This window comes from Nerophis lumbriciformis, linkage group LG05 (assembly GCF_033978685.3).
Source record: "Nerophis lumbriciformis linkage group LG05, RoL_Nlum_v2.1, whole genome shotgun sequence".
In the NCBI taxonomy this organism is placed as follows: domain Eukaryota; kingdom Metazoa; phylum Chordata; class Actinopteri; order Syngnathiformes; family Syngnathidae; genus Nerophis; species Nerophis lumbriciformis.
This window is the reverse complement of record NC_084552.2, coordinates 13,391,903-13,418,720: the sequence shown is the minus strand read 5'-3', so window position 1 is coordinate 13,418,720 and position 26,818 is coordinate 13,391,903. Positions and strand designations below refer to the sequence as shown.

General features: G+C 39.5%; 2 protein-coding genes across 2 annotated transcripts in view; one reads left to right on the top strand and one right to left on the bottom strand.

Moving 5' to 3' along the window:
• Positions 1-26,818, bottom strand: part of osbpl8 (oxysterol binding protein-like 8) — a 1,018,260-nt gene that overhangs the window by 250,962 nt on the left and 740,480 nt on the right. The gene's annotated exons all lie outside the window — the stretch shown is intronic.
• The window catches only part of zdhhc17 (zDHHC palmitoyltransferase 17), a 133,740-nt gene that overhangs the window by 36,133 nt on the left and 70,789 nt on the right, over positions 1-26,818 (top strand). Inside the window, exons 5-7 of the mRNA XM_072913151.1 lie at positions 7,329-7,473; positions 7,599-7,663; positions 16,304-16,466. Of these exons, the coding sequence (XP_072769252.1) occupies positions 7,329-7,473; positions 7,599-7,663; positions 16,304-16,466 (373 nt within the window). The remainder of the gene's footprint in view (positions 1-7,328; positions 7,474-7,598; positions 7,664-16,303; positions 16,467-26,818) is intronic.

The window sequence follows — 26,818 nt, the reverse complement described above, 5'->3', positions numbered from 1 at the left end:
ACCTATCTGACTGTTTTGTTGACATAGGTGCGCCTTATAATCCGGTGCGCCTTATATATGAACAAAGTTTTGAAATATGCCATTCATTGAAGGTGCGCCTTATAATCCGATGCGCCTTATAGTGCGGAAAATACGGTAAATGAATTCACCTTCTTTGAATGGCTATCCCGCCCTAGCAACATACTTGCCAACCCTCCCGAATTTCAGTGCCCCTCCCGACAATCTCCCGGGGCAACCATTCTCCCGAGTTTGTCCCGATTTTCACCCGGACAACAATATTAAGGGCGTGCCGTGATAGCACTGCCTTTAACGTCCTTTACAACCTGTCATCGCCTCCACTTTTTCACCATGCAAACAACGTGCCGGCCCAGTTACATGTTGTATGAGGCTTCTGCAGACACACGTAAGTGACTGCAAGACATACTTGGTCAACAGCCATACAGGTCACACTGAGGGTGGCCGTATATACAACTTTATCACTGTTACAAATATGCCCCACACTGTGATCCCACACCAAACAAGAATGACAAGCACATTTCGGGAGAACATCCGCACCGTAGCACAACATAAACACAACAGAACAAATACCCAGAACACCTTGCAGCCCTAACTCTTCCGGGCTACAATATACATCCCCGCCCCCTCCCCCAACCCCTCCCACCTCAACCGACGCACGGTGTGGGGGCAGGGTTGGGGGGGCGGGGTTTGGTGGTAGCGGGGCTGAATGGGATTCTGGGTATTTGTTCTGTAAATGCGATGACAGGTTGTAGAGGACGTTAAAGGCAGTGCTATCACGGACCCCTCCCACCTCAACCGACGCACGGTGTGGGGGCAGGGTTGGGGGGGCGGGGTTTGGTGGTAGCGGGGCTGAATGGGATTCTGGGTATTTGTTCTGTAAATGCGATGACAGGTTGTAGAGGACGTTAAAGGCAGTGCTATCACGGCACGCCCTTAATATTGTTGTCCGGGTGAAAATCGGGACAAATTCCGGAGAATGGTTTCCCCGGGAGATTGTCGGGAGGGGCACTGAAATTCGTGAGTCCCCCCGAAAAATCGGGAGGGTTGGCAAGTATGTTGCTAAGGCGGGATAGCCATTCAAAGAAGGTGAATTCATTAAAAAGTGCATGTTATATTTTTTTTAAGAAATATTTTCTTGCGGCCCAGCCTCACCCAGTTTCTGCATCCAGTGGCCTCCAGGTAAATTGAGTTTGCCGTGTGTAATGTTCTATATTCTCAATGGAACATCTAAAGTTTTGGTGTTGTTTACTGGCCTCATTTTGCAGTCTACACGTATCTCTTATGTGTGACTGCCATCTACTGTTCACACTTATCATTACACCATGTACCAAATAAAATTGCTTCGAGGTCGGTAAGCACAACCAGAATTATGCCGTGCATTAGGTGCATCGGGTTATAAGGCGCACTGTCGATTTTTTGAGAACATGAAAGGATTTTAAGTGTGCCTTATAATACGGTAATCCTTTTTTTGAACCATTTGATACTGCAAATTAAAATGAAATAAACGCAAAAAATAATACAAGTTTGGCAAATTTCGGCATCTTAAACTTGGAGCACAATATATAAAAACACTTTAACCTACAAAACAAAAACAATTTGTGCTGATTTTTATTTATTTTTAAATTTCGGTTTTTTTTTATGGCTAAACGCAGAAAAAAGGTCATGCCCAATGCATATGTGAAGCTGTCATTGACGCATCTATAAGTATCGAGTATATACAGTGCATCTTGTAAGTATTCACAACGCTTCACTTTTTCCACATTTTGTTTTGTTACAGCTTTATTCCAAAATGGAATAAATACATTTTTGTCCTTAAAAGTCTACACATAATACCCCATAGTGACAATATGAAAAGTTTTTTTTATTTTTTATTTTTTTTAATCAATTGCAATTTTATTTGAAAATTGATTTAAAATTAAATTGAATAAAAATTTATTTTCATACCAACAGCCATCAGACTGTATAATGCATATGTTCCTTCTTGACTGTACTTAAATGTAGAATATATGTATAATATATTCATACTTGCCAACCCTCCCGGATTTTCCGGGAGACTCCCGAAATTCAGCGCCTCTCCCGAAAACCTCCCGAAATTCAGGCGGAGCTGGAGGCCACGCCCCCTCCAGCTCCATGCGGGCCTGAGTCCGCTTTCCCACAATATAAAGAACGTCTACAGTAAAGCAGTCCGTCTGCCGTAAACAGCAATGTTGTGACACTCTTAAACAGGACAATACTGCCATCTAGTGCATTTGATGAAAGCACTTTTGTGCGTGCCACACAGCAATGCATCATCAGAGAGGGTGTTCAGCATGGTTAGAAAGATAGTGACAGAGAATAGAACAAGGATGGACAATTCAACCCTTAACTCAACAATGAGTAGATGAGTGTTATGTGTGTGTATATGTGTACATAAATGAACACTGAAATTCAAGTATTTCTTTTATTTATATATATATATATATATAGCTAGAATTCACTGAAAGTCAATTATTTCTTATATATATATATATATATATATATATCCATCCATCCATCCATCCATCCATCCATCCATCCATCCATTTACTACCGCTTATTCCCTTCGGGGTCGCGGGGATATATATATATATATATATATATATATATATATATATATATATATATATATATGAAATACTTGACTTGGTGAATTCTAGCTGTAAATATACTCCTTTCTCTTAACCACGCCCCCTCCCTAACAACGCCCCCTCCCCAACCACGCCCCCTGCACCCACCCCCACCTCCCGAAATTGGAGGTCTCAAGGTTGGCAAGTATGAATATATTTATATTATTCACATGTGAATAATGCTGTATAGTATTTATTGTCTATTGTGAGCGAACTGTGGTGCTGAATTTCCCCCAGGGATCTATAAAGTACTTTCCATTCTATTCTATTCTATTAAAAAGACGTTTGCATAAGTATTGACAGCCTTTGTTGATGCACCTTTGGCAGCAATTACGGCCTTAAGTCTTTTTGATTACGATGCCACAAGCTTGCCACACCTATCTTTGGACAGTTTCAACCATTCGAATGTAATAATATAGTTCTACATTGACCCTGGAGACCATGTCTCCTGCTTGTCTATCCTGTAACAATAGGGATTATTATGGTTGCACACAGACGTCTAAGAGTAACATGCTGGAGGTCAGAGTTGTCAGCAAGTGTCAGTTTACCAAAGGTAATACTCGATTGTCCAGTTTGTAAAATCTGCGGTCAAAACAATTTGAAACATGTCAAACCGCATCGGCAGCTTCTCCATATTTTCATGGACAAGTGTGCATGTTTGAGGCTGGCTCCGTCTTCCTGTGATGCAAACTGGTATGGGTTAACTCACCAGTTAGACATGCTTTTAATGGTTTGTTTCTCTGATTTGTTCATCTGCTTCTTCTCCCTTGCACTAACTGTCTTAGTTCCTGTGGTTGGAGGGCAGAATCGTGTCGATCTGGAGACAGTGTCTAAGACCTAGTGTTAATAGCGGCGACCGCAGCAAACGTAAAGCCACAGGACTGATGAGAAAGTGTTTGAAAGTAAAGACCTTGGGGGGAAAGCACTCAAGGTTAATTTTATGGTTCATCTGGAGGCACATTAGTGGGAAAAATGCACTTTATTATTTGAACCCTGACTTCTTCGCTTTACAATTAAATGTTGACTTTCTAGATAGGCGCTTATTGCACTATTGTATTACTGTTGGTGATGAATAGACCTTTGTTTATTTCGTTTTTGTTGTATTAAGGAGATGTTAATCCACTTGTTACGGTAATTACAATGCAGAATCTTATTGTCATACTTCTATTGGCCTAATGTATTTACTTATGTTGTGTTGGACAGATATATATTTTTTTATTTTATGCAATCATTCCGAATGTTTGTGTCGGTTGTGGTCGATCAATGAAATACTCTAAAAGTTGAAATATCAATACATTTCAACTTTTTTGCTCTACAAAAGCATTCTAATTGTTTGCATGGGTCAGAATTTCAGAAGGAAGGATATTTGTACCCAAAATATAGTTCATTAAAACATCAGTTGGCTTATTCCCTACAATAGATTTGTATATTTTTGGTAGAGTGTAAAGTGTGAACTGTTCAATTAATGTATTCTCACAAATCTTGTGTAAATATATCAACATATACAAACCCCGTTTCCATATGAGTTGGGAAATTGTGTTAGATGTAAATATAAACGGAATACAATGATTTGCAAATCCTTTTCAACCCATATTCAGTTGAATGCACTACAAAGACAACATATTTGATGTTCAAACTCATAAACTTTATTTATTTTTTTGCAAATAATAATTAACTTAGAATTTCATGGCTGCAACACGTGCCAAAGTAGTTGGGAAAGGGCATGTCCACCACTGTGTTACATGGCCTTTCCTTTTAACAGCACTCAGTAAACGTTTGGGAACTGAGGAGGCACATTTTTGAAGCTTCTCAGGTGGAATTCTTTCCCATTCTTGCTTGATGTACAGCTTAAGTTGTTCAACAGTCCGGGGGTCTCCGTTGTGCTATTTTAGGCTTCATAATGCGCCACAATTTTCAATGGGAGACAGGTCTGGACTACAGGCAGGCCAGTCTAGTACCCGCACTCTTTTACTATGAAGCCACGTTGATGTAACACGTGGCTTGGCATTGTCTTGCTGAAATAAGCAGGGGCGTCCATGGTAACGTTGCTTGGATGGCAACATATGTTGCTCCAAAACCTGTATGTACCTTTCAGCATTAATGGCGCCTTCACAGATGTGTAAGTTACCCATGTCTTGGGCACTAATACACCCCCAAACCATCACAGATGCTGGCTTTTACACTTTGCGCCTATAACAATCCGGATGGTTCTTTTCCTCTTTGGTCCAGAGGACACAACGTCCACAGTTTCCAAAAACAATTTGAAATGTGCACTCGTCAGACCACAGAACACTTTTCCACTTTGTATCAGTCCATCTTAGATGAGCTCAGGCCCAGCGAAGCCGACTGCGTTTCTGGGTGTTGTTGATAAACGGTTTTCGCCTTGCATAGGAGAGTTTTAACTTGCACTTACAGATGTAGCGACCAACTGTAGTTACTGACAGTGGGTTTCTGAAGTGTTCCTGAGCCCATGTGGTGATATCCTTTACACACTGATGTCGCTTGTTGATGCAGTACAGCCTGAGGGATCGAAGGTCTCGTGCTTAGCTGCTTACGTGCAGTGATTTCTCCAGATTTTCTGAACCCTTTGATGATATTACGGACCGTAGATGGTGAAATCCCTAAATTCCTTGCAATAGCTGGTTGAGAAAGGTTTTTCTTAAACTGTTCAACAATATGCTCACGCATTTGTTGACAAAGTGGTGACCCTCGCCCCATCCTTGTTTGTGAATGACTGAGCATTTCATGGAATCTACTTTTATACCCAATCATGGCACCCACCTGTTCCCAATTTGCCTGTTCACCTCTGGGATGTTCCAAATAAGTGTTTGATGAGCATTCCTCAACTTTATCAGTATTTATTGCCACCTTTCCCAACTTCTTTGTCACGTGTTGCTGGCATCAAATTCTAAAGTTAATGATTATTTGCAAAAAAAAAATGTTTATCAGTTTGAACATCAAATATGTTGTCTTTGTAGCATATTCAATTGAATATGGGTTGAAAATGATTTGCAAATCATTGTGTTCCGTTTATATTTACATATAACACAATTTCCCAACTCATATGGAAACGGGGTTTGTATATTGTGTGTAAAGGTTTGGAAGTTATCGGTATCGGTTCACATTTCCATGACCGTGCATCCCTTGTGGTTTTACAATTGCATTGGCTGTTCAATGATCAATCATCATGGTTGGATGTCATTGGTCAGAGCTACATTGCTACATTTAGGCACACACAAACTAGTGGCTATTGTCCTACAAGAGAGAGGGTAAACACTTTCCTATTGGTTTGAGTGAGGCGTCAGTCAACAGTTTGAAGTTCAGAGTTGTTTTGATGGCATTGTGTGGCTAAATCGCTTTACCATTAACAAAACATGGAATATAAGCGTTTTTGGAAGAAAATAATGGACGTGTGCAGCAGTGGTTAGTGTTTTTATGTAAGTAAGGATTGTTGTGGACTAAAAACTTTACTGCAGTACACTGCATGTACTGACTTTTTGTCACCGCAACAGAACTAGGGTTGTCCCGATACCAATAATGTGGTAGTGGTACCAAAATGTATATCGATACTTTCCCAAATAAAGGGAACTACGAAAAATGGTCAATTTTGGCGTTATTTTAACAGAAAATCTGACAATACAATAAACCAGTGACGTGCGGTGAGGTTGATGGCTGGTGAGGCACTGACTTCATCACAGTCAGATTTACAAACATATGAACCCTAAAGAGTATCTTATTCACCATTTGATTGGCAGCAGTTAACGGGTTATGTTTAAAAGCTCATACCAGCATTCTTCCCTGCTTGGCACTCAGCATCAAGGGTTGGAATTGGGGGTTAAATCACCAACAATTATTCTCGGGCGCGGTGCCGCTGCAGCCCACTGCTCCCCTCCCCTCCCAGGGGTTGATCAAGGGGATGGGTCAAATGCAGAGGACAAATTTCACCACACCTAGTGTGTGTGTGACAATCATTGGTACTTAAGTGCGGGAACAGTGGTGTCCGCCCTGAGACCGGTAGGTTGTGAGTTCAAACCCTGGCCGAGTCATACCAAAGACTATAAAAATGGGACTTATTACCTCCCTGCTTGGCACTCAGCATCAAGGGTTAGAATTGGGGGTTAAATCACCAAAATGAATCCCGAGCGTGGCCACCGCTGCTGCCCACTGCTCCCCTCACCTCCCAGGGGGTGAACAAGGGGATGGGTCAAATGCAGAGGACACATTTCACCACACCTAGTGTGTGTGTGACAATCATTGGTACTTTAACACAGATAGACAGACAACATTCACACACTAGGGCCCATTTAGTGTTGCCAATCAACCTATCCCCAGGTGCATGTCTTTGGAGGTGGGAGGAAGCCGGAGTACCCACGCAGTCACAGGGAGAACATGCAAACTCCACACAGAAAGATCCCAAGCCCGAGTTTGAACTCAGGACTTCTCAGGACCTTCGTATTGCGCACTAACCCCTGTACTGTATATCAGTCAAATCTCAGTTCCAATGGTATCTTAACATGTCCAGTTACATAAAGGACCCGGCGTTTAACCCTGATATTGTTATGAAAATAGACAGCCACAGAGGCCCACAATGCAACAGTGCATTATTAAATGAAAGTTGTACTATGCCTCCTCCGGGACACATTATCATGCCTTCTGTTTTCTCAGACAAGGCCACCTATCCATGGTGGTGCAGCTTATAAAGTACGGCTCCGACCCTTCTTTAATCGACGGCGAGGGATGCAGCTGTGTGCACCTGGCCGCCCAGTTCGGCCACACCTCCATTGTTGCCTACCTTATTGCCAAGGGACAGGTAGGAGTTGCACTCTCTCCTTGTTGTGTTCTATTGTGTCTGTGCATGCCGTACCGCTGTTCTCCACCAGAGGGAGACATTGGACTGAGACGTTTCCCTCATGCATTTCTCTTCCCACACGGCAGGATGTAGACATGATGGATCAGAATGGCATGACTCCTCTTATGTGGGCAGCCTACAGGACACACAGGTGTGTACATGTGCTTCTATCAGCTTCAGCATCGCACACACTGCTGCCATTTTATTCTTTGTTTTGCCCCTAAAACAAATGTGAAAACCCAAACACAGGATGTCTTAAGTCGATACATGCGACTTTGATGCAAGTGGAGCTTCAGTGTAAGCCAGAACTTTTCTATAAATGAACATCTACCGTATTTTTCGGACTATAAGTCGCAGTTTTTTTCATAGTTTGGCCGGGGGTGCGACTTATACTCAGGTGCGACTTATGTGTGAAATTATTAACACATTAGCGTAAAATATCAAATAATATTATTTATCTCATTCACGTAAGAGACTAGACGTATAAGATTTCATGGGATTTAGCGATTAGGAGTGACAGATTGTTTGGTAAACGTATAGCATGTTTTATATGTTATAGTTATTTGAATGACTCTTACCATAATATGTTAAGTTAACATACCAGTTGGTTATTTATGCCTCATATAACGTACACTCATTCAGCCTGTTGTTCACTATTCTTTATTTATTTTAAATTGCCTTTCAAATGTCTATTCTTGGTGTTGGGTTTTATCAAATGAATTCCCCCAAAAATTGCGACTTATATATGTTTTTTTCCTTCTTTATTATGCATTTTCGGTTGGTGCGACTTATACTCCGGAGCGACTTATACTCCGAAAAATACGGTAAGTCAGAACACTTTGAAATAAAAGTACAGCAATAAATAGATTACCGTATTTTTCGGACCAAAGGGGCGCACCGGATTAAAAGGCGCACTGCCGATGAGCGGGTCTATTCAGGTCTTTTTTCATACAAAAGGCGCACCGGATTATAAGGCGCATTAAAGGGGTCATATTATGATTTTTTTCTAAATGTAAAAACTTCCTTGTGGTCTACATCAGTGATCCCCAACCTTTTTGTAGCTGCGGACCAGTCAACGCTTGAAAACTTAGAGGGGGGGGTATTATTTATTTACTTATTATTATTTTTTTGGTCATAAAGAAATACAATCATGTGTGCTTACGGACTGTATCCCTGCAGACTGTATTGATCTATATTGATTAGAGATGTCCGATAATATCGGCCTGCTGATATTATCGGCTGATAAATGCTTTAAAATGTAATATCGGAAATTATCGGTATCGTTTTTTTTATCTATCTTGTTTTTTAAAATTCTTTAATTTTTTTTAATTTTTTTTAATTTTTTAATTTTTTATTAAATCAACATAAAAAACACAAGATACACTAACACTTAGTGCACCAACCCAAAAAACCTCCCTCCCCCATTCACACTCATTCACACAAAAGGGTTGTTTCTTTCAGTTATTAATATTCTGGTAGGTTCCTACATTATATATAAATAAATAAATAAATAAATGATAAATGGGTTGTACTTGTATAGCGCTTTTCTACCTTCAAGGTACTCAAAGCGCTTTGACACTACTTCCACATTTTACCCATTCACACACACATTCACACACTGATGGAGGGAGCTGCCATGCAAGGCGCTAACCAGCACCCATCAGGAGCAAGGGTGAAGTGTCTTGCTCAGGACACAACGGACATGACGAGGTTGGTACTAGGTGGGGATTGAACCAGGGACCCTCGGGTCGCGCACGGCCATTCTTCCACTGCGCCACGCCGTATATATATATATATATCAATATATATCAATACAGTCTGCAAGGGATACAGTCCGTAAGCACACATGATTGTGTGTGCTGCTGGTCCACTAATAGTACTAACCTTTAACAGTTAATTTGACTCATTTTCATTAATTACTAGTTTCTATGTAACGGTTTTTGTATTGTTTTACTTTATTTTTTATTCAAGAATTATTTATTTATTTATTTATCTTATTTTATTTAATTAATATTTAAAAAAAGGACCTTATCTTCACCATACCTGGTTGTCCAAATTAGGCATAATAATGTGTTAATTCCACGACTGTATATAGCGGTATCGGTTTATATCGGTATCGGTTGATATCAGTATCGGTAATTAAGAGTTGGACAATATCGGAATATCCGATATCGGCAAAAAGCCATTATCGGACATCCCTAATATTGATATATAATGTATATATGTGTTTTTTATGTTGATTTAATTATTTTTTTATTTTTTTTATTTCTTGTGCGGCCCGGTACCAATCGGGACACGGACCGGTAGCGGGCCGCGGCCCGGTGGTTGGGGACCACTGGTCTACATAACATGTGATGGTGGTTCTTTGGTCAAGATGTTGCATCGATGATGTTTTACACGTCATCTTCAAGCCGCTTTCTGACAGTCGCTTCAGGATGCGCTGTTTTGTGGGCGGTCTTATTTACGTGGCTCACCTTTGACAGCGTCTTCTCCCCCATTATCTTGTCTTGTTGTAGCGGTGTAGCGTGCAAGGACGGGAGTGGAAGAAGTGTCAAAAGATGGAGCTAACTGTTTTAATGACATTCAGACTTTACTTCAATCAATAACGGAGCAGCAACTCCTCATTCGTGGCTCACTAGTGTAATAACAACAACAATGAGTCCCGTGAAAAACCGTCCGACCGGAACTCTCTAATAACTAAAGTTCCTTGGGTGAATAATGTGAACTCACTACACCGGTATGTTTTAGCGCTTTCATGGCGAGTTTACTGACAGATAGAAGTTAGAACTAGAGATGTCCGATATTATCGGCCGATAAATGCTATAAAATGTAATATCGAAAATTATCGGTATCGGTTTCAAAAAGTAAAATTTATGACTTTTTAAAACACCGCTGTACGGAGTGGTACACGGATGTAGGGAGAAGTACAGAGCGCCAATAAACCTTAAATGCACTGCCTTTGCGTGCCGGCCCAATCACATAATATCTACGGCTTTTCACACACGCAAGTGAATGTAAAGCATACTTGGTCGACAGCCATACATGTCACACTGAGGGTGGCCGTATAAATAACTTTAACACTGTTACAAATATGCGCCACACTGTGAACCCACACCAAACAAGAATGACAAACACATTTCGGGAGAACATCCGCACCGTAACACAACATAAACACAACAGAACAAATACCCAGAACCCCTTGCAGCACTAACTCTTCCGGGACACTAAAATATACACCCCCCTCTATCCTCTACTCCGCCCCGGGGTTGGTGGTAGCGGGGGGTGTATATTGTAGCGTCCCTGAAGAGTTAGTGCTGCAAAGGGTTCTGGGTATTTGTTCTGTTGTGTTTATGTTGTGTCACGGTGCGGATGTTCTCCCAAAATGTGTTTGTCATTCTTGTTTGGTGTGGGTTCACACATTGTGGCGTATATTTCTAACAGTGTAAAAGTTGTTTATACGGGCACCCTCAGTGTAACCTGTATCGCTGTTGATTAAGTATGCGTTGCATTCACATGTTTGTGCATACAGACGCCGCACATATTTTGTGATCGGGCCGACACGTTGTAAGAATGGATGAAAAGCAGACGTGACGACAGCTCGTAGTCGACGCTAATTTCAGTGCCTTTAAGGCACGCCCCCAAAACTGTGGTCCCAGCGGACTACGAGATATAATGACTGATGAACACCTTTGTTCGATAATGAAGGTTGCCTCAGCTCAAAGCCTGAGCCCCGACATTAATGAACAAGCATTCAAGAAAAGATGGCAGGTACCTGGCTTAGGCACGTCAGATTAGATCAGTGTGTTGCAAACTGAGCAGTTTAAAGTCCTGAATGGTTGGTTTATTCATTATGATTTTATTTTCAAATTTATTAGCCTGTGGAAAAAGTTAATGTTGATATTTACCTCAGAAGGCTGCAAATAGAAAAGAGGCATTCAATTTTTATTTAAATTGTATTTGATATGCCATTAATATTTTTTAATTATTATTATTATTATTTGAAACTCGATTTTGCATGTCACTATAAAGTTATATAAGCCTTGCTTGTTCAATATCTAATGCAAAACTTGTTTGGGTCGCTATTAAAAGGTTAATTTGTTCAACCTTGGCCCGCGGCTTTGTTCAGTTTTAAATTTTGGCCAACTCTGTATTTGAGTTTGACACCCCTGCATTACACTACCGTATTTTCCGCACCATTAGCCGCACCTAAAAACCACAAATTTTCTCAAAAGCTGACAGTGCGGCTTTTAACCCGGTGCGCTTTATATATGGATAAATATTAAGATTCATTTTCATAAAGTTTCGATCTCGCAACTTAGGTAAACAGCCGCCATCTTTTTTCCCGGTAGAACAGGAAGCGCTTCTTCTTCTACGCAAGCAACCGCCAAGGTAAGCACCCGCCCCCATAGAACAGGAAGCGCTTCTTCTTCTACTGTAAGCAACCACCCGCCCCCGGAAGAAGAAGAAAAAACGCGCGGATATCACCGTACGTTTCATTTCCTGTTTACATCTGTAAAGACCACAAAATGGCTCCTACTAAGCGACAAGGATCCGGTTCATGAAAAGACGCAATCTCTCCATCCGCACACGGATTACTATTTCACAGCAACTGATATTCCTGTGAACCGCACTGTGGAACGGGAGCACGTACGGTGAATATTCGCACCACAGGGAATGAGAAGTCATCCTTCACTGTGGTTCTAGCTTGCCATGCTAACTTCCACCCATGGTGATATTCAAAAGGAAGACCTTGCCAAAAGAGACCTTTCCAGCCGGCGTCATCATAAAAGCTAACTCGAAGGGATGGATGAAGAAAAGATGAGCGAGTGGTTAAGGTAAGTTTAAGTTTACGCGAAGAGGCCGGGTGGCTTTTTTCACGCAGCTCTGTCCATGTTGATATACGTATGTTTGTGATTGCACATTTGCGTACATTTTGGGAGTGAACAGAGTTGTTAGAACGCTGGTTTTTAATATATTATTAAAGTTTGACTGACCTATCTGACTGTTTTTTTGACATTCCTTTAGCGCAGTTAGATGCGGCTTACAACACGGGGCGGCTTATTGGTGGACAAAGTTTTGAAATATGCCGTTCATTGAAGGCGCGGCTTTTAACCCAGGGCGCCTTATGGTGCGGAAAATACGGTATAATGGTAAAAATGACATTATAACGGTTTTAAATTATATATTAATAAAAAACAAAAGTTTATATCCTTTTAAATAGTTACTCGCATTGTTATTATATATTTTGACGACATTACATTAAAACATTTTATATTTTTAATCGCTTATTACTTCAGTTTTAGAGCATATCCTACTCAGTGGCCTAGTGGTTAGAATGTCTCCCATGAGACCGGTAGGTTGTGAGTTCAAACCCCAGCCGAGTCACACCAAAGACTATAAAAATGGGACCCATTACCTCCCTGCTTGGCACTCAGCATCAAGGGTTGGAATTGGGGGTTAAATCACCAAAAATTATTCCCGGGGGCGGCACCGCTGCTGCTCATTGCTCCCCTCACCTCCCAGGGGGTGAACAAGGGGATGGGTCAAATGCAGAGGACACATTTCACCACACCTCGTGTGTGTGACAATCATTGGTACTTTAACTTTAACATATGAGAGAATATGTTGATTGACAGTCTAAAACAAGGGTTCTTAACCTTTTTGACCTAAGGGACCAACTTTTCCACTACAAAGGGCCCAGGACCCACTCAAATGTTAACACGGAATTGGAAATCTTACTCTTGATTTTAATCGTATACAATAATTGCATCTAATCTATTTACAGATTGACAGGTAACAATCTTGTCAAATGGTATGAAATATTGTGTAATCACAAAGGTTATTGTTTATTTAACACATTAACCTTACTTAGGTCAGGCTGATTACAATCAAATATACCGTATTTTTCGGACTATAAGTCGCTCCGGAGTATAAGTCGCACCGGCTGAAAATGCATAATAAAGAAGGAAAAAAAACAAACATATATAAGTCGCACTGGAGTATAAGTCGCATTTTTGGGGGAAATTTATTTGATAAAAGCCAACACCAAGAATAGACATTTGAAAGGAAATTGAAAATAAATAAAGAATAGTGAACAACAGGCTGAATAAGTGTACGTTATATGAGGCATAAATAACCAACTGGTATGTTAACGTAACATATTATGGTAAGAGTCATTCAAATAACTATAACATATAGAACATGCTATACGTTTACCAAACAATCTGTCACTCCTAATCGCTAAATCCCATGAAATCTTATACGTCTAGTCTCTTACGCGAATGAGATAAATAATATTATTTGATATTTTACGGTAATGTGTTAATAATTTCACACATAAGTCGCTCCTGAGTATAAGTCGCCAAACTATGAAAAAAACTGCGACTTATAGTCCGAAAAATACGGTACTGCATAAAAATAAATTTACATGTACAAATATGTACTGCTGAAATATACTTATATAACTATAAAAATAATTTTTTGTCTTGAAAATAATTTTTTGTCTTGAAAATACCTTTTTTGTCTTGAAAATTAACTTTTACCTTGAAAATAATTTTTTGTCTTGAAAATAATTTTTTGTCTTGAAAATACCTTTTTTGTCTTGAAAATTAACTTTTACCTTGAAAATCATTTTTTGTCTTGAAAATAATTTTTTGTCTTGAAAATACCTTTTATGTCTTGAAAATGAACTTTTACCTTGAAAATCATTTTTTGTCTTGAAAATTAACTTTTACCTTGAAAATCATTTTTTGTCTTGAAAATTAACTTTTACCTTGAAAATCATTTTTTGTCTTGAAAATCAAATTTGTGTCTTGAAAATCAACTTTTACCTTGAAAATCATTTTTTGTCTTGAAAATTTACTTTTACCTTGAAAATCATTTTTTGTCTTGAAAATAAATTTTTTGTCTTGAAAATTTACTTTTACCTTGAAAATTACTTTTTGTCTTGAAAATCAAATTTTTGTCTTGAAAATCAACTTTTACCTTGAAAATAATTTTTTGTCTTGAAAATGAACTTTTACCTTGAAAATCATTTTTTGTCTTGAAAATCAATTTTTCGTCTTGAAAATTAACTTTTACCTTGAAAATCATTTTCTGTCTTGAAAATCCATTTTTTGTCTTGAAAATAATTTTTTTACCTTGAAAATCAACTTTTACCTTGAAAATCTACTTTTGCCTTGAAAATCATTTTTTTGTCTTGAAAATCAACTTTTACCTTGAAAATCATTTTTTGTCTTGAAAATTAACTTTTACCTTGAAAATCATTTTTTGTCTTGAAAATTTACATTTACCTTGAAAATTACTTTTTGTCTTCAAAATCAACTTTTACCTTGAAAATCATTTCAAAACGTCCAGGAAAGCCACAATGTGCCGACTTGGCCACATTTGGACAAATGTATGCGTGTGGATGAAACATTCATGTGAGTTGTTTACCATGTAAGTCTTTTGTTATTTAAATTTCATAGTCAATATAGTAAGTACCGGTATGTTTCTTCACTAAACTGTCAATGCAATTAAAATGCAAATTAAAATACAGTTTCAACACTTTAGTCATAATTTTTGTGCTTGAGAAACTTCTCTCTGACTTCTTCTGTTTGTTTGAGATTGTCATTACTGCCACAAGTGGTGGAAAAGTGTATTACAACGGAGTATTGCCGCAACCCATATGAACCACAGCTGGAAGACACTTTTTTTGGAGGCCCTCTAGGGCAGACCTGGACAAATTAAGGGCCGGGGGCCGCATGCGGCCCGTTAAGCTTTTCAATCCGGCCCGCCGGACATTTACAAATAATTATTCTAGATCTTTAAGATGGAAACTGTAGCTGCCGTTATGATGTTTTCAAATGACCGTAAGGCTTTCAGTGGTTGGAATCTGCGCGTTTGCATGATATATTAGTTACTATGGTCATCTAATTAGTTACTATGGTCATTTAATTAGTTACTATGGTAAACTACGTCACAGCAGCTCAGACGAGGCACCAAGCAGGGTGGGTGGGGAGCGTTTCCACAGACGCGGAAGGAGATATTCACAACAAAGTTCTAAAGCTTAGTGATGTATCAGATATATCAGATTGTAGGTGGGGTTTTTTTTACCTTTCGCGATCATATTTCGCTGTGTTTGTTGCGTTTCGTTTGATTGTAAAATATGTGGATGGAGTGGGGGTTTGACGTGCATATGTTGTCAATATTCAGTGTTTTATCCTTCATAGTTAAAATTGTAAATCCCACATTCTTTATTTTCAAGTACATTCTGAGTGTCTCATTCAGTAAATAAATGTAAAATCCCGTTCCGTTTTTTTAAGGCGGTCTGTCTTAATGTTTTTAGAATTCTATCAGACATTATTGTGAGGTTTTGTATTAGTGTCCCTAAAAATAGATATACCAGCCCCCCAGACACATTTTTTAATCTAAATTTGGCCCCTGAGTCAAACAAATTGCCCAGGGCTGCTCTAGAGGCACTTACATGCTTAAGAAACACTGGTCTAAAAGTAACAGGTTTTCGTTCCCTCTATTTTTTTTATTTTTTTTATTTTTTTTTTAGAGTTTTTTGTATTTATATCTATAAAATAAAAAAATATCAATTTTGGAGAGAAACATTTTTTTTTTCTAAAAATAATGAAGCCTTACTCAAGCGTGCACCCAACTAGTTTTCTTTTTGTCCAGTATTAGTAATTGACCGCAGTACACACACACACGTCCTCACAAAACGTAACACGAGGACCCCCTGTGCTAGTTGTGTTCCGTGCCTGTTTGCTTGTTGTTAAACCAATGTGGCGTCTCTATGCAACAGTGTGGACCCCACCCGTCTGCTCCTCACCTTCAACGTGTCCGTAAACCTGGGTGACAAATACCACAAGAACACGGCGCTGCACTGGGCCGTGCTGGCGGGCAACACCACGGTCATCAGCCTGCTGCTTGACGCCAGCGCCAACGTGGATGCGCAGAACATCAAGGTACCCCGCAGTAGCAGTAATATATCACAACTAGGGCTGCAACTAACGATTAATTTGATCATCGATTAATCTGTCGATTATTACTTCGATTAAACGATTAATAATCAGATAAAACTAAATTTCTATCCTTTCCAGTATTTTATTGAAAAAAAACCAGCATACTGGCACCATACTTATTTTGATTATTGTTTCTCAGCTGTTTGTACATGTTGCAGTTTATAAATAAAGGTTTATTAAAATAAAAAAATTAAAAAATTGCCTCTGCTCATGCGCATAGCATAGATCCAACGAATCGATGACTAAATTAATCGCCAACTATTTTAATAATCAATTTAATTGATTAGTTGTTGTAGCCCTAATCACAACACATTAGCCATATGAGTTGGGAAATTGTATTAAATGTAAATATAAACGGAATACAATGATTTGCAAATCATTTTCAACCCATATACATTTGAATATGCTACAAAGACAACATATTTGATCTTCAAACTCATAAACATTTATTTTTTTTGCAAATAATCATTAACTTTAGAATTTGATGCCAGCAACACGTGACAAAGAAGTTGGGAAAGGTGGCAATAAATACTGATAAAGTTGAGGAATGCTCATCAAACACTTATTTGGAACATCCCACAGGTGAACAGGCAAATTGGGAACAGGTGGGTGCCATGATTGGGTATAAAAGTAGATTCCATGAAATGCTCAGTCATTCACAAACAAGGATGGGGCGAGGGTCACCACTTTGTCAACAAATGCGTGAGCAAATTGTTGAACAGTTTAAGAAAAACCTTTCTTATTCTTGCAAGGAATTTAGGGATTTCACCATCTACGGTCCGTAATATCGTCAAAGGGTTCAGAGAATCTGGAGAAATCACTGCACGTAAGCGATGATATTACGGACCTTGGATCCCTCAGGCTGTACTGCATCAACAAGCGACATCAGTGTGTAAAGGATATCACCACATGGGCTCAGGAACACTTCAGAAACCCACTGTCAGTAACTACAGTTGGTCGCTACATCTGTAAGTGCAAGTTAAAACTCTCCTATGCAAGGCGAAAACCATTTATCAACAACACCCAGAAACGCCGTCGGCTTCGCTGGGCCTGAGCTCATCTAAGATGGACTGATACAAAGTGGAAAAGTGTTCTGTGGTCTGACGAGTCCACATTTCAAATTGTTTTTGGAAACTGTGGACGTCGTGTCCTCCGGACCAAAGAGGAAGAGAACCATCCGGATTGTTATAGGCGCAAAGTTGAAAAGCCTGCATCTGTGATTGTAGGGGGGTGTATTAGTGCCCAAGACATGGGTAACTTACACATCTGTGAAGGCGCCATTAATGCTGAAAGGTACATACAGGTTTTGGAGCAACATATGTTGCCATCCAAGCAATGTTACCATGCACGCCCCTGCTTATTTCAGCAAGACAATGCCAAGCCACGTGTTACATCAACGTGGCTTCATAGTAAAAGAGTGCGGGTACTAGACTGGCCTGTAGTCCAGACCTGTCTCCCATTGAAAATGTGTGGCACATTATGAAGCCTAAAATACCACAACGGAGACCCCCGGACTGTTGAACAACTTAAGCTGTACATCAAGCAAGAATGGGAAAGAATTCCACCTGAGAAGCTTAAAAAATGTGTCTCCTCAGTTCCCAAACGTTTACTGAGTGTTGTTAAAAGGAAAGGCCATGTAACACAGTGGTGAACATGCCCTTTCCCAACTACTTTGGCACGTGTTGCAGCCATGAAATTCTAAGTTAATTATTATTTGCAAAAAAAAAAAAAGTTTATGAGTTTGAACATCAAATATCTTGTCTTTGTATTGCATTCAATTGAATATAGGTTGAAAATGATTTGCAGATCATTGTATTCCGTTTATATTTACATCTAACACAATTTCCCAACTCATATGGAAACGGGGTTTGTACTATGACCCCCCTTTATAAAGGCCACAGCCCCCTGACACCCTTTCTCAACTGTTTATGCGACGTCAAGGCTTGGTTAGCCCAGAATTGTTTAATAATAAATGAGAGAAAAACGGAAATTTTAGTTTTTGGTCTGGCCCTCACTGACTTGGGACCATTGCAAAATGATGTGCGTCCCAAAGTCACCAGCCTTGGCGATTTTAAACTTTACAAACAAGTCAATGGCGTTTTAAAATTGTGTTTTTATCATCTTCGTTTTTTAGCAAAGGTAAAACCGTTTTTTTATCTTTTAACCTTTTTGAACAAGTCGTGCATGCTTTTATTTCAAGTGGCCTGGACTACTGCAATGCACTTTATTCTGGCATGAGCCAAAAAGCTCTCTCCCGGTTGCAGTTAGTCCAGAACTTTTAACAGGGGCCAGGAAACGCGAGCATATAACCCCAATTCTTCAGACTTTGCACTGGCTGCCTGTTCATTTTAAAATAAATTTTAAAACCTTGCTGTTTGCTGTTGAGTGAGAGCCAGTATGGATTCGGGACCAATAGATCCACTGCTTCAGCTGTAACGAATATAATGGAGGATATAGCAACAGCAACTGATAATAAGAAATACACTATAGGGGTATTTATCGATCTTAAAAAGGCATTTGACACTATAGATCAGGGGTGTCAAACTCAAATACAGAGTGGGCCAAAATTTAAAACTGAACAAAGCCGCGGGCCAAGGTTGAACAAATTAACCTTTTAATAGGGACCCAAACAAGTTTTGAATTGAGTTTTGAACAAGCAAGGCTTATATAACTTTATAGTGACATGCAAAATCCAGTTTCAAATAACAATGAAAAAATATCAATGGCATATCAAATACAATTTAAAAAAAAAATGGAATGCCTCTTTTCTATTTGCAGCCTTCTGAGGTAAATATCAACATTAACTTTTTCCACAGGCTAATAAATTTGAAAATAAAATCACAATGAATAAACCAACCAATCAGGACTTTAAACTGCTCAGTTTGCAACACACTGATCTAATCTGATGTGCCCAAGCCAGATACCTGCCATCTTTTCTTGGATGCTTGTTCATTAATGTCGGGGCTCAGGCTTTGAGCTGAGGCAACCTTCATTATCGAACGAAGGTGTTCATCAGTCATTATATCTCGTAGCCCACCCGGACCACAGTACAGGTCACACTGAGGGAGCCCGTATAAACAACTTTAACAATGTTAGAAATATACGCCACACTGTGAATCCACACCAAACAAGAATGACAAACACATTTCGGGAGAACATCCGCACCGTAAAACAACATAAACACAACCGAACAAATACCCAGAACCCTTTGCAGCACTAACTCTTCCGGGACGCTACAATATACACCCCCGCTACGACCAAGTTGTATTCATTTGGTGTGAGAGGAGTAGTTTTAGACTGGCTAAGAAGTTATTTAGATAATAGACAAGAGTTTGTGGATTTTGTGGGTAATACCTCTGAACGAATGAGGATTGAATGTGGAATTCCACAAGGTTCGGTTTTGGGACCAAAATTGTTTATTTGATATATTAATGATATATGTGAGGTATCAAAATTATTGAAATTTTTATTATTTGCGGACGACACCAACTTTTATAGTTCAGGACAAGACTTAAAAGCATTATCAAACATTATTGAACAGGAACTGATTAAACTTAAGAGATGGTTTGATGTCAATAAATTATCATTAAATGTAAAAAAAACAAAGTTCATGATTTTTTTGTAAGAGGAAAAGGGAGGAAACGATCAAACTGGCAATAGATGGAATTGATTTTGAAAGGGTTTCTGAACTTAGATTTTTAGGAGTGATACTGGATGACGGTCTGACATGGAAATCTCATATTGCACATGTATGGAAAAAGATGTCTAAGAGTATTTTTATATTAAAAAAGGTAAAATATGTGTTAGATTATAGGGCAATGCGTATATTGTATTGTGCGCTTATATTGCCATATATCAGCTAGTGTGTGGAAGCGTGGGGGAACACATATAAGAGTAACATAAAGGCATTGGATCAACTACAGAAAAGAGCTATAAGGATTGTTCATCAAGTAGATTACTTAGAACAGTGATTTTCAACCAGTGTGCCGTGATATATTGCCTGGTTTGCCATGGGAAATTATGCAACTTCACCTAATTGGTCCAAAAAAATATTTTTTGCAAATCAATAGTCATAATAATGTGCCGTTGTCTAGTGCCTGTGCTGTGTAGAGCTTGGCAGGTGTTGCGTTTCGACCAGTTGTTCCTCCCAGGGAATTCAAGTTTCTGGTTGTCGCTCCCAAGCTCTTTGCGACACTTAAAGCTGAGTAAAAGAACCACCAGAGACAGAATAGGTATTTTGTAATATATTTGCAAAGCTTTGTAAATATAAATGAGATCAGTCCAGCATAGAACATTCAATCGCGCAGCTAAACTGGTCTGATCTAAAATATGGAAACCTTCTCTTCTATAAAGTCTCTCTCCCTCCCACCCTCGTTGTCTTGTCTTTCCAGCCCAAACACATGCCCATTGTCCTCCGCATCTGGACAGAAGAATAGATAATAAGAAGGAGTATCTCTCTTTCTTACATTCCATACCCAAGGTTAGCACAAAGTATTTGCAGACAACCAAAAGACCACAATTGGAAGAAAAACACTAGCTGTTTTGTAATATGATTATGAAATTAAAGAAGTAACACTTAAATACGGATATATGTAAATATCTGCCTCCGACACAGGGTAACCATGTAATACTCCATATCAGTAGGTGGCAGCAGGTAGTTCATTGCTTTGTAGAAGTCGGAACGCATCGAGGATAGTTTGTCGTGATCCCAATAGGCAGAGCACAGCGGGAGACAGCGTGCAGGTAAAAAGGTATGTAACGCTTGAACCAAAAATCAACAAAAGGCAAGTCCCGCTAGGAAAAGGCACTGAAGCATAGGGATGGCTATGTAAAACAAAAGTAAAACTGAACTGGCTACAAAGTCAACAAGAACAGAATGCTGGACGACAGCAAAAACTTACAGCGTGTGGAGCAAATGCGGCGTCCACAAAGCACATCCCGTACATGACATGACAATCAACAATGTCCCCACAAAGAAGGATAGCGTACGCACAACTTAAATAGTCTTGATTGCGAAAACAAAGCAGGGGCGGGCAGTAGCACTCAAAGGAAGGTGTGAAGCTGCTACAGGAGAACACCAACAAAACAGGAAGGGTCACCAAAATAACAGCGCAAGACAGGAACTAAAGCAATACACACAGGAAACAACAACAAACTCAAAATAAGGCACAACAACCTGGTGGAGTTTAATTTTTTAACCTTTTCTGCTGGTGGTGTGCCTCCGTATTTTTTTTATGAAAAAAATGTGCCCTGGCTCAAAAAAGGTTGAAAAACACTGACTTAGAACACAGTAACATATTATTTATTAATTTGGGTTTATTGAAATTACAGGAGCTAGTAAAGTTACAGACATTATGTGTCATGTTTAAGGCTAAAAGTAAAACATTACCAGCAAATTTACAAAAAAAATGTTTGTCATCACTTGTGAGAATGAAGAGCATAGAAGAAAAGGTCATTTCCAACATCAGTATTCAAGGACAACTTTAAAACAAATGTGCATATCAGTGGTGGGGGTTCAACTATGGAATTCTCCTTACAATGAGATAAAAGATTGTAAAAATATATTCCAAATGAAAAAAATATATAAAGACAGAACAATAAGATCATATGGACAGCCATAAGTGTTTACATTTTGCTTTATATTTATTATTTTACTTATTTTTTGCCTGGTTTTGTATTTGTTTTGTATCATCCTGTGAGGTTACTACATTTGTTTTTTTTGGTTCGGTTTGTACTTCATGAAGTTTTGCACTAGTTATGTTTTTTTGTGTTTTTATGTTTGTTTTCGTTATATTTGGATGTAATTGTTGGTTTATATGATATCATTAAGTAAGACTACGTATTATGTTGAAGGGGGCAGGAAAATATAAGATTTTTCTTCATCCTGCTTCTTCTCAGGCATTGGTGTGTAAGTGTATACGGTAATTGAATAATTGTGGTATAATTGTTTATCGATCAAAGATGCACATCAATGAAGGAGATAAATAAAAATGAAATGAAATTTTAAAGGGGAACATTATCACAATTTCAGAAGGGTTAAAACCATTAAAAATCAGTTCCCAGTGGCTTATTTTATTTTTCGAAGTTTTTTTCAAAATTTTACCCATCACGCAATATCCCTAAAAAAAGCTTCAAAGTGCCTGATTTTAACCATCGTTATATACACCCGTCCATTTTCCTGTGACGTCACATAGTGAAGCCAACACAAACAAACATGGCGCATAGAACAGCAAGTTATAGCGACATTAGCTCGGATTCAGACTCAGATTTCAGCGGCTTAAGCGATTCAACAGATTACGAATGTATTGAAACGGATGGTTGTAGTGTGGAGGCAGGTAGCGAAAACGAAATTGAAGAAGAAACTGAAGCTATTGAGCCATATCGGTTTGAACCGTATGCAAGCGAAACCGACGAAAACGACACGACAGCCAGCGACACGGGAGAAAGTGAGGACGAATTCGGCGATCGCCTTCTAACCAACGATTGGTATGTGTTTGTTTGGCATTAAAGGAAACTAACAACTATGAACTAGGTTTACAGCATATGAAATACATTTGGCAACAACATGCACTTTGAGAGTGCAGACAGCCCAATTTTCATCAATTAATATATTCTGTAGACATACCCTCATCCGCTCTCTTTTCCTGAAAGCTAATCTGTCCAGTTTTGGAGTTGATGTCAGCAGGCCAGGGAAGCTAGGGTCGATATTCTTCTCTTGATCATCTTCGGTGGCATAAGGGACGGTGTGAGCCAAGACATCCAGGGGGTTTAGCTCGCTCGTCTGCGGGAACAAACTGCCGCCATTGCTTGCCGTGCTACCGAGGTCCTTTGTCCCTGAATTGCTCACACACTCCGGCAGATTCAATGGGGGTCTGGCGGCAGATTTCTTTGACTTTATCGTTGGAAATGCATCTGCTTTGAGTGTCGCAGGATATCCACACATTCTTGCCATCTCTGTCGTAGCATAGCTTTCGTCAGTAAAGTGTGCGGAACAAACGTCCAATTTCTTGCCACTTTCGCATCTTTGGGCCACTGGTGCAACTTGAATCCGTCCCTGTTCGTGTTGTTACACCCTCCGACAACACACCGACGAGGCATGATGTCTCCAAGGTACGGAAAACAGTCGAAAAAACGGAAAATAACAGAGCTGATTTGACTCGGTGTTTGAGAAAATGGCGGATTGCTTCCCGATGTGACGTCACAACGTGACGTCATCGCTCCGAGGGCGAATAATAGAAAGGCGTTTAATTCGCCAAAATTCACCCATTTAGAGTTCGGAAATCGGTTAAAAAAATATATGGTCTTTTTTCTGCAACATCAAGGTATATATTGACGCTTACATAGGTCTGGTGATAATGTTCCCCTTTAAGACCCACTTTTATTCTTTGGCTTTTAACACTAGGTGATTTTTGTGGTCTTCTGTTGTCCTCTGTGTTTTTAAAATGTTGATTTCTATTTATTGTTTTAATTGGTTATACCCTTTAAAATCGTTTTTAATCATATTTATTTTTATATTGGTTTTATATTTATTTATTTTTTGTTTTTATTCAGTCATCGGTGGAGCTTAGGATAATATTTGAATATTGTTTTTAATGGAAACATTTTGTTGTTTAAATAGAGTGGATTGGATTGGATTCTCAAATCAGTCTAAAATGATTGAAGTTTAACAATTCTACAAAAATAATTATTGTGATACGGGCGTTGTGAGAGAGAGCCCGTCGCCCGTCTCTCATGCTTTTGTGCACCTCGACGTGTGCGTGAGAGTACATCAGGCCCTTTTCCACCCAAAGTTCAGGAACTTTTTAGGTTCCTGTAGACCAGGGGTCGGCAACCTTTACCAGTCAAAGAGCCATTTTGACCAGTTTCACAAATAACAGAAAACATTGGGAGCCACAAAAATCTTTTGAAATTTAAAATGAAATAACACTGCATACAAAGTTTTTTTTTGCTTTGTGCTATGTATAAACCAAGGGTCTCAGACACACGGCCCACACCTTAATATGAAAATTGTATGTTAGTGCGGCCCGTGGGTTTTATGTGATTGGCGCTTGACGGCGTCATACTTGTCAACACTCCCGATATTTCCGGCAGACTCCGAATTTCAGGGCAACTGTTCTCTCAACTGATCTCTCGAACGTGCCGTGATGGTACAGCATTTAGCACCCACTACAACCAACATGCCGGCCCAGCCACACATTGTGTGGGGCTTCTGCTTGCTCTCGTAAGTGACAGCAAGGCATACTTGGTCAACAACCACACAGGTTACACTGACGGTGGCGGTATAAAAAACTTTAACACTCTTACTAATAATGCGCCACACTGTGAACCTACACCAAACAAGAATGACAAACACATTTCGGGAGAACATCTGCACCGTAACACAACATAAACACAACCGATCAAATACCCAGAATCCCATGCAGCCCTAGCTACATTATACACCCCCGCTACCAAACCCCGCCCACCTCAACCGACGCACCGAGGGGGGGGTTGATGTGTGAGGGAGCAGGGTTGGGGTGGGGGCGGGGTTTGGTGGTAGCAGGGTTGTATAATGTAGCCCGGAAGAGTCAGGGCTGCATGGGATTCTGGGTATTTGTTCTGTTGTGTTTATGTTGTGTTAAGGTGCAGATGTTCTCCCAGAATGTGTTTGTCATTCTTGTTTGGTTTTGGTTCAAAGAGTGTGGCGCATTATTAGTAAGAGTGTTAAAGTTGTTTTATATGGTCACCGTCAGTGTGGCTGTTGACCAAGTATGCCTTGCTGTCACTTACGTGTGCAAGTAGAAGATGCATAAATCAAAAGGCCGGGCTGGCACGCTGTTAATACAGATTGTAGAGGGCGCTAAATGCTGTACCATCATGGCACGCCCTTATTATTATTGTAAGGGTGAAAATTGGAGAATATTAATCCCGGGAGTTTTCTGCGAGAGGCACTGAAATCCGGAAGTCTCCCGGGAAAATCGGGGGGGTCGGCAAGTATGCAGCTGAGCCGCATCAGAGTGATCAAAGAGCCGCATGGGGCTCCGGAGACGCGGGTTGCCGACCCTGCCGTAGACCAATGTGGTTTGTGTTTCCATCACATTTCACAGTTCAGATAGATAGATAGATAGTACTATATTGATTCCTTCAGGAGAGTTCCCTCAGGAAAATTAAAATTCCAGCAGCAGAGTACAAAATTGAGATCGAATTTAAAAAGTAAAAAGTAAATAATGGGGGTATAAATGGAAACAAAATAGAAAAATATTACAATAGAATAAAAATAAAAAGCAACAATGAAAATAAAAATATAACAGTAAAATCAGAATATAACAAGAGAAACTAGGCAGTAGTGACCATGTTATGAAAAAGGGTGGTTTATAAGCGGTATGGAGGTGTGGTTTAGTATATTTCTACGCTGACACCATGTAAATAAACAGACAATATTAGGTCAGAGTTATTTTAGTCAAATGTAAGCCCATGAAATACAAAGCAGTAATATACAAAATGATTTGAAAAATAAAGTGCCCCAAATTGAAAAAGTTAGGCTTTTTTTCGTAATGTTCTACAGAAAGTCGTCCCCTCAGTTAATAATTAATTCATGAGGGTCAGGTGAGCCCCTTTAGGCCATTTCATATACAACAATATATAAATAATAAATGTTAGTGTTTACTGTTTACAACACAAACACATCGGTGTCCGCCCTGAGATCGGTCATACCAAAGACTATAAAAATGGGACCCATTACCTCCCTGCTTGGCACTCAGCATCAAGGGTTGGAATTGGGGGTTAAATCACCAAAAATGATTCCCGGGCGCGGCCACCGCTGCTGCTCACTGCTCCCCTCACCTCCCAGGGGGTGATCAAGGGTGATGGGTCAAATGCAGAGAATAATTTCGCCACACCTAGTGTTTGTGTGACAATCATTGGTACTTTAACTTTAGCTTATTAGCATTAGCATTTGGTTTTTCTGGGGTTGGAGCTAAGAACTCCACAAATGGAGTGTCTTTGACTATTTTTACGACAAGTAAAAATGTAATATTTGATGTAATTTACCTTCGTTCCACTGGAGTATCGCCTGAGGGCTGCCAGGTTTCAGGGAATGACAAGAGTAAGACTTTAGTGGCACAAATCCGGCCTTTTTTTTTAAAGCCGATTTGGCCTGTTTTAACGTGGATTTAGTCTTCAGACTGATGCAATGTGGCCTCCTAATGATAGTCGTAATTAACCAGAAATAAGGGACTGAAATCCTCTCTACTGTTTTCTCTGCCGGCTCTTCTGTCTCATCCTCTGCATCTGTGTTCTCAATTTGTATCTCTTCT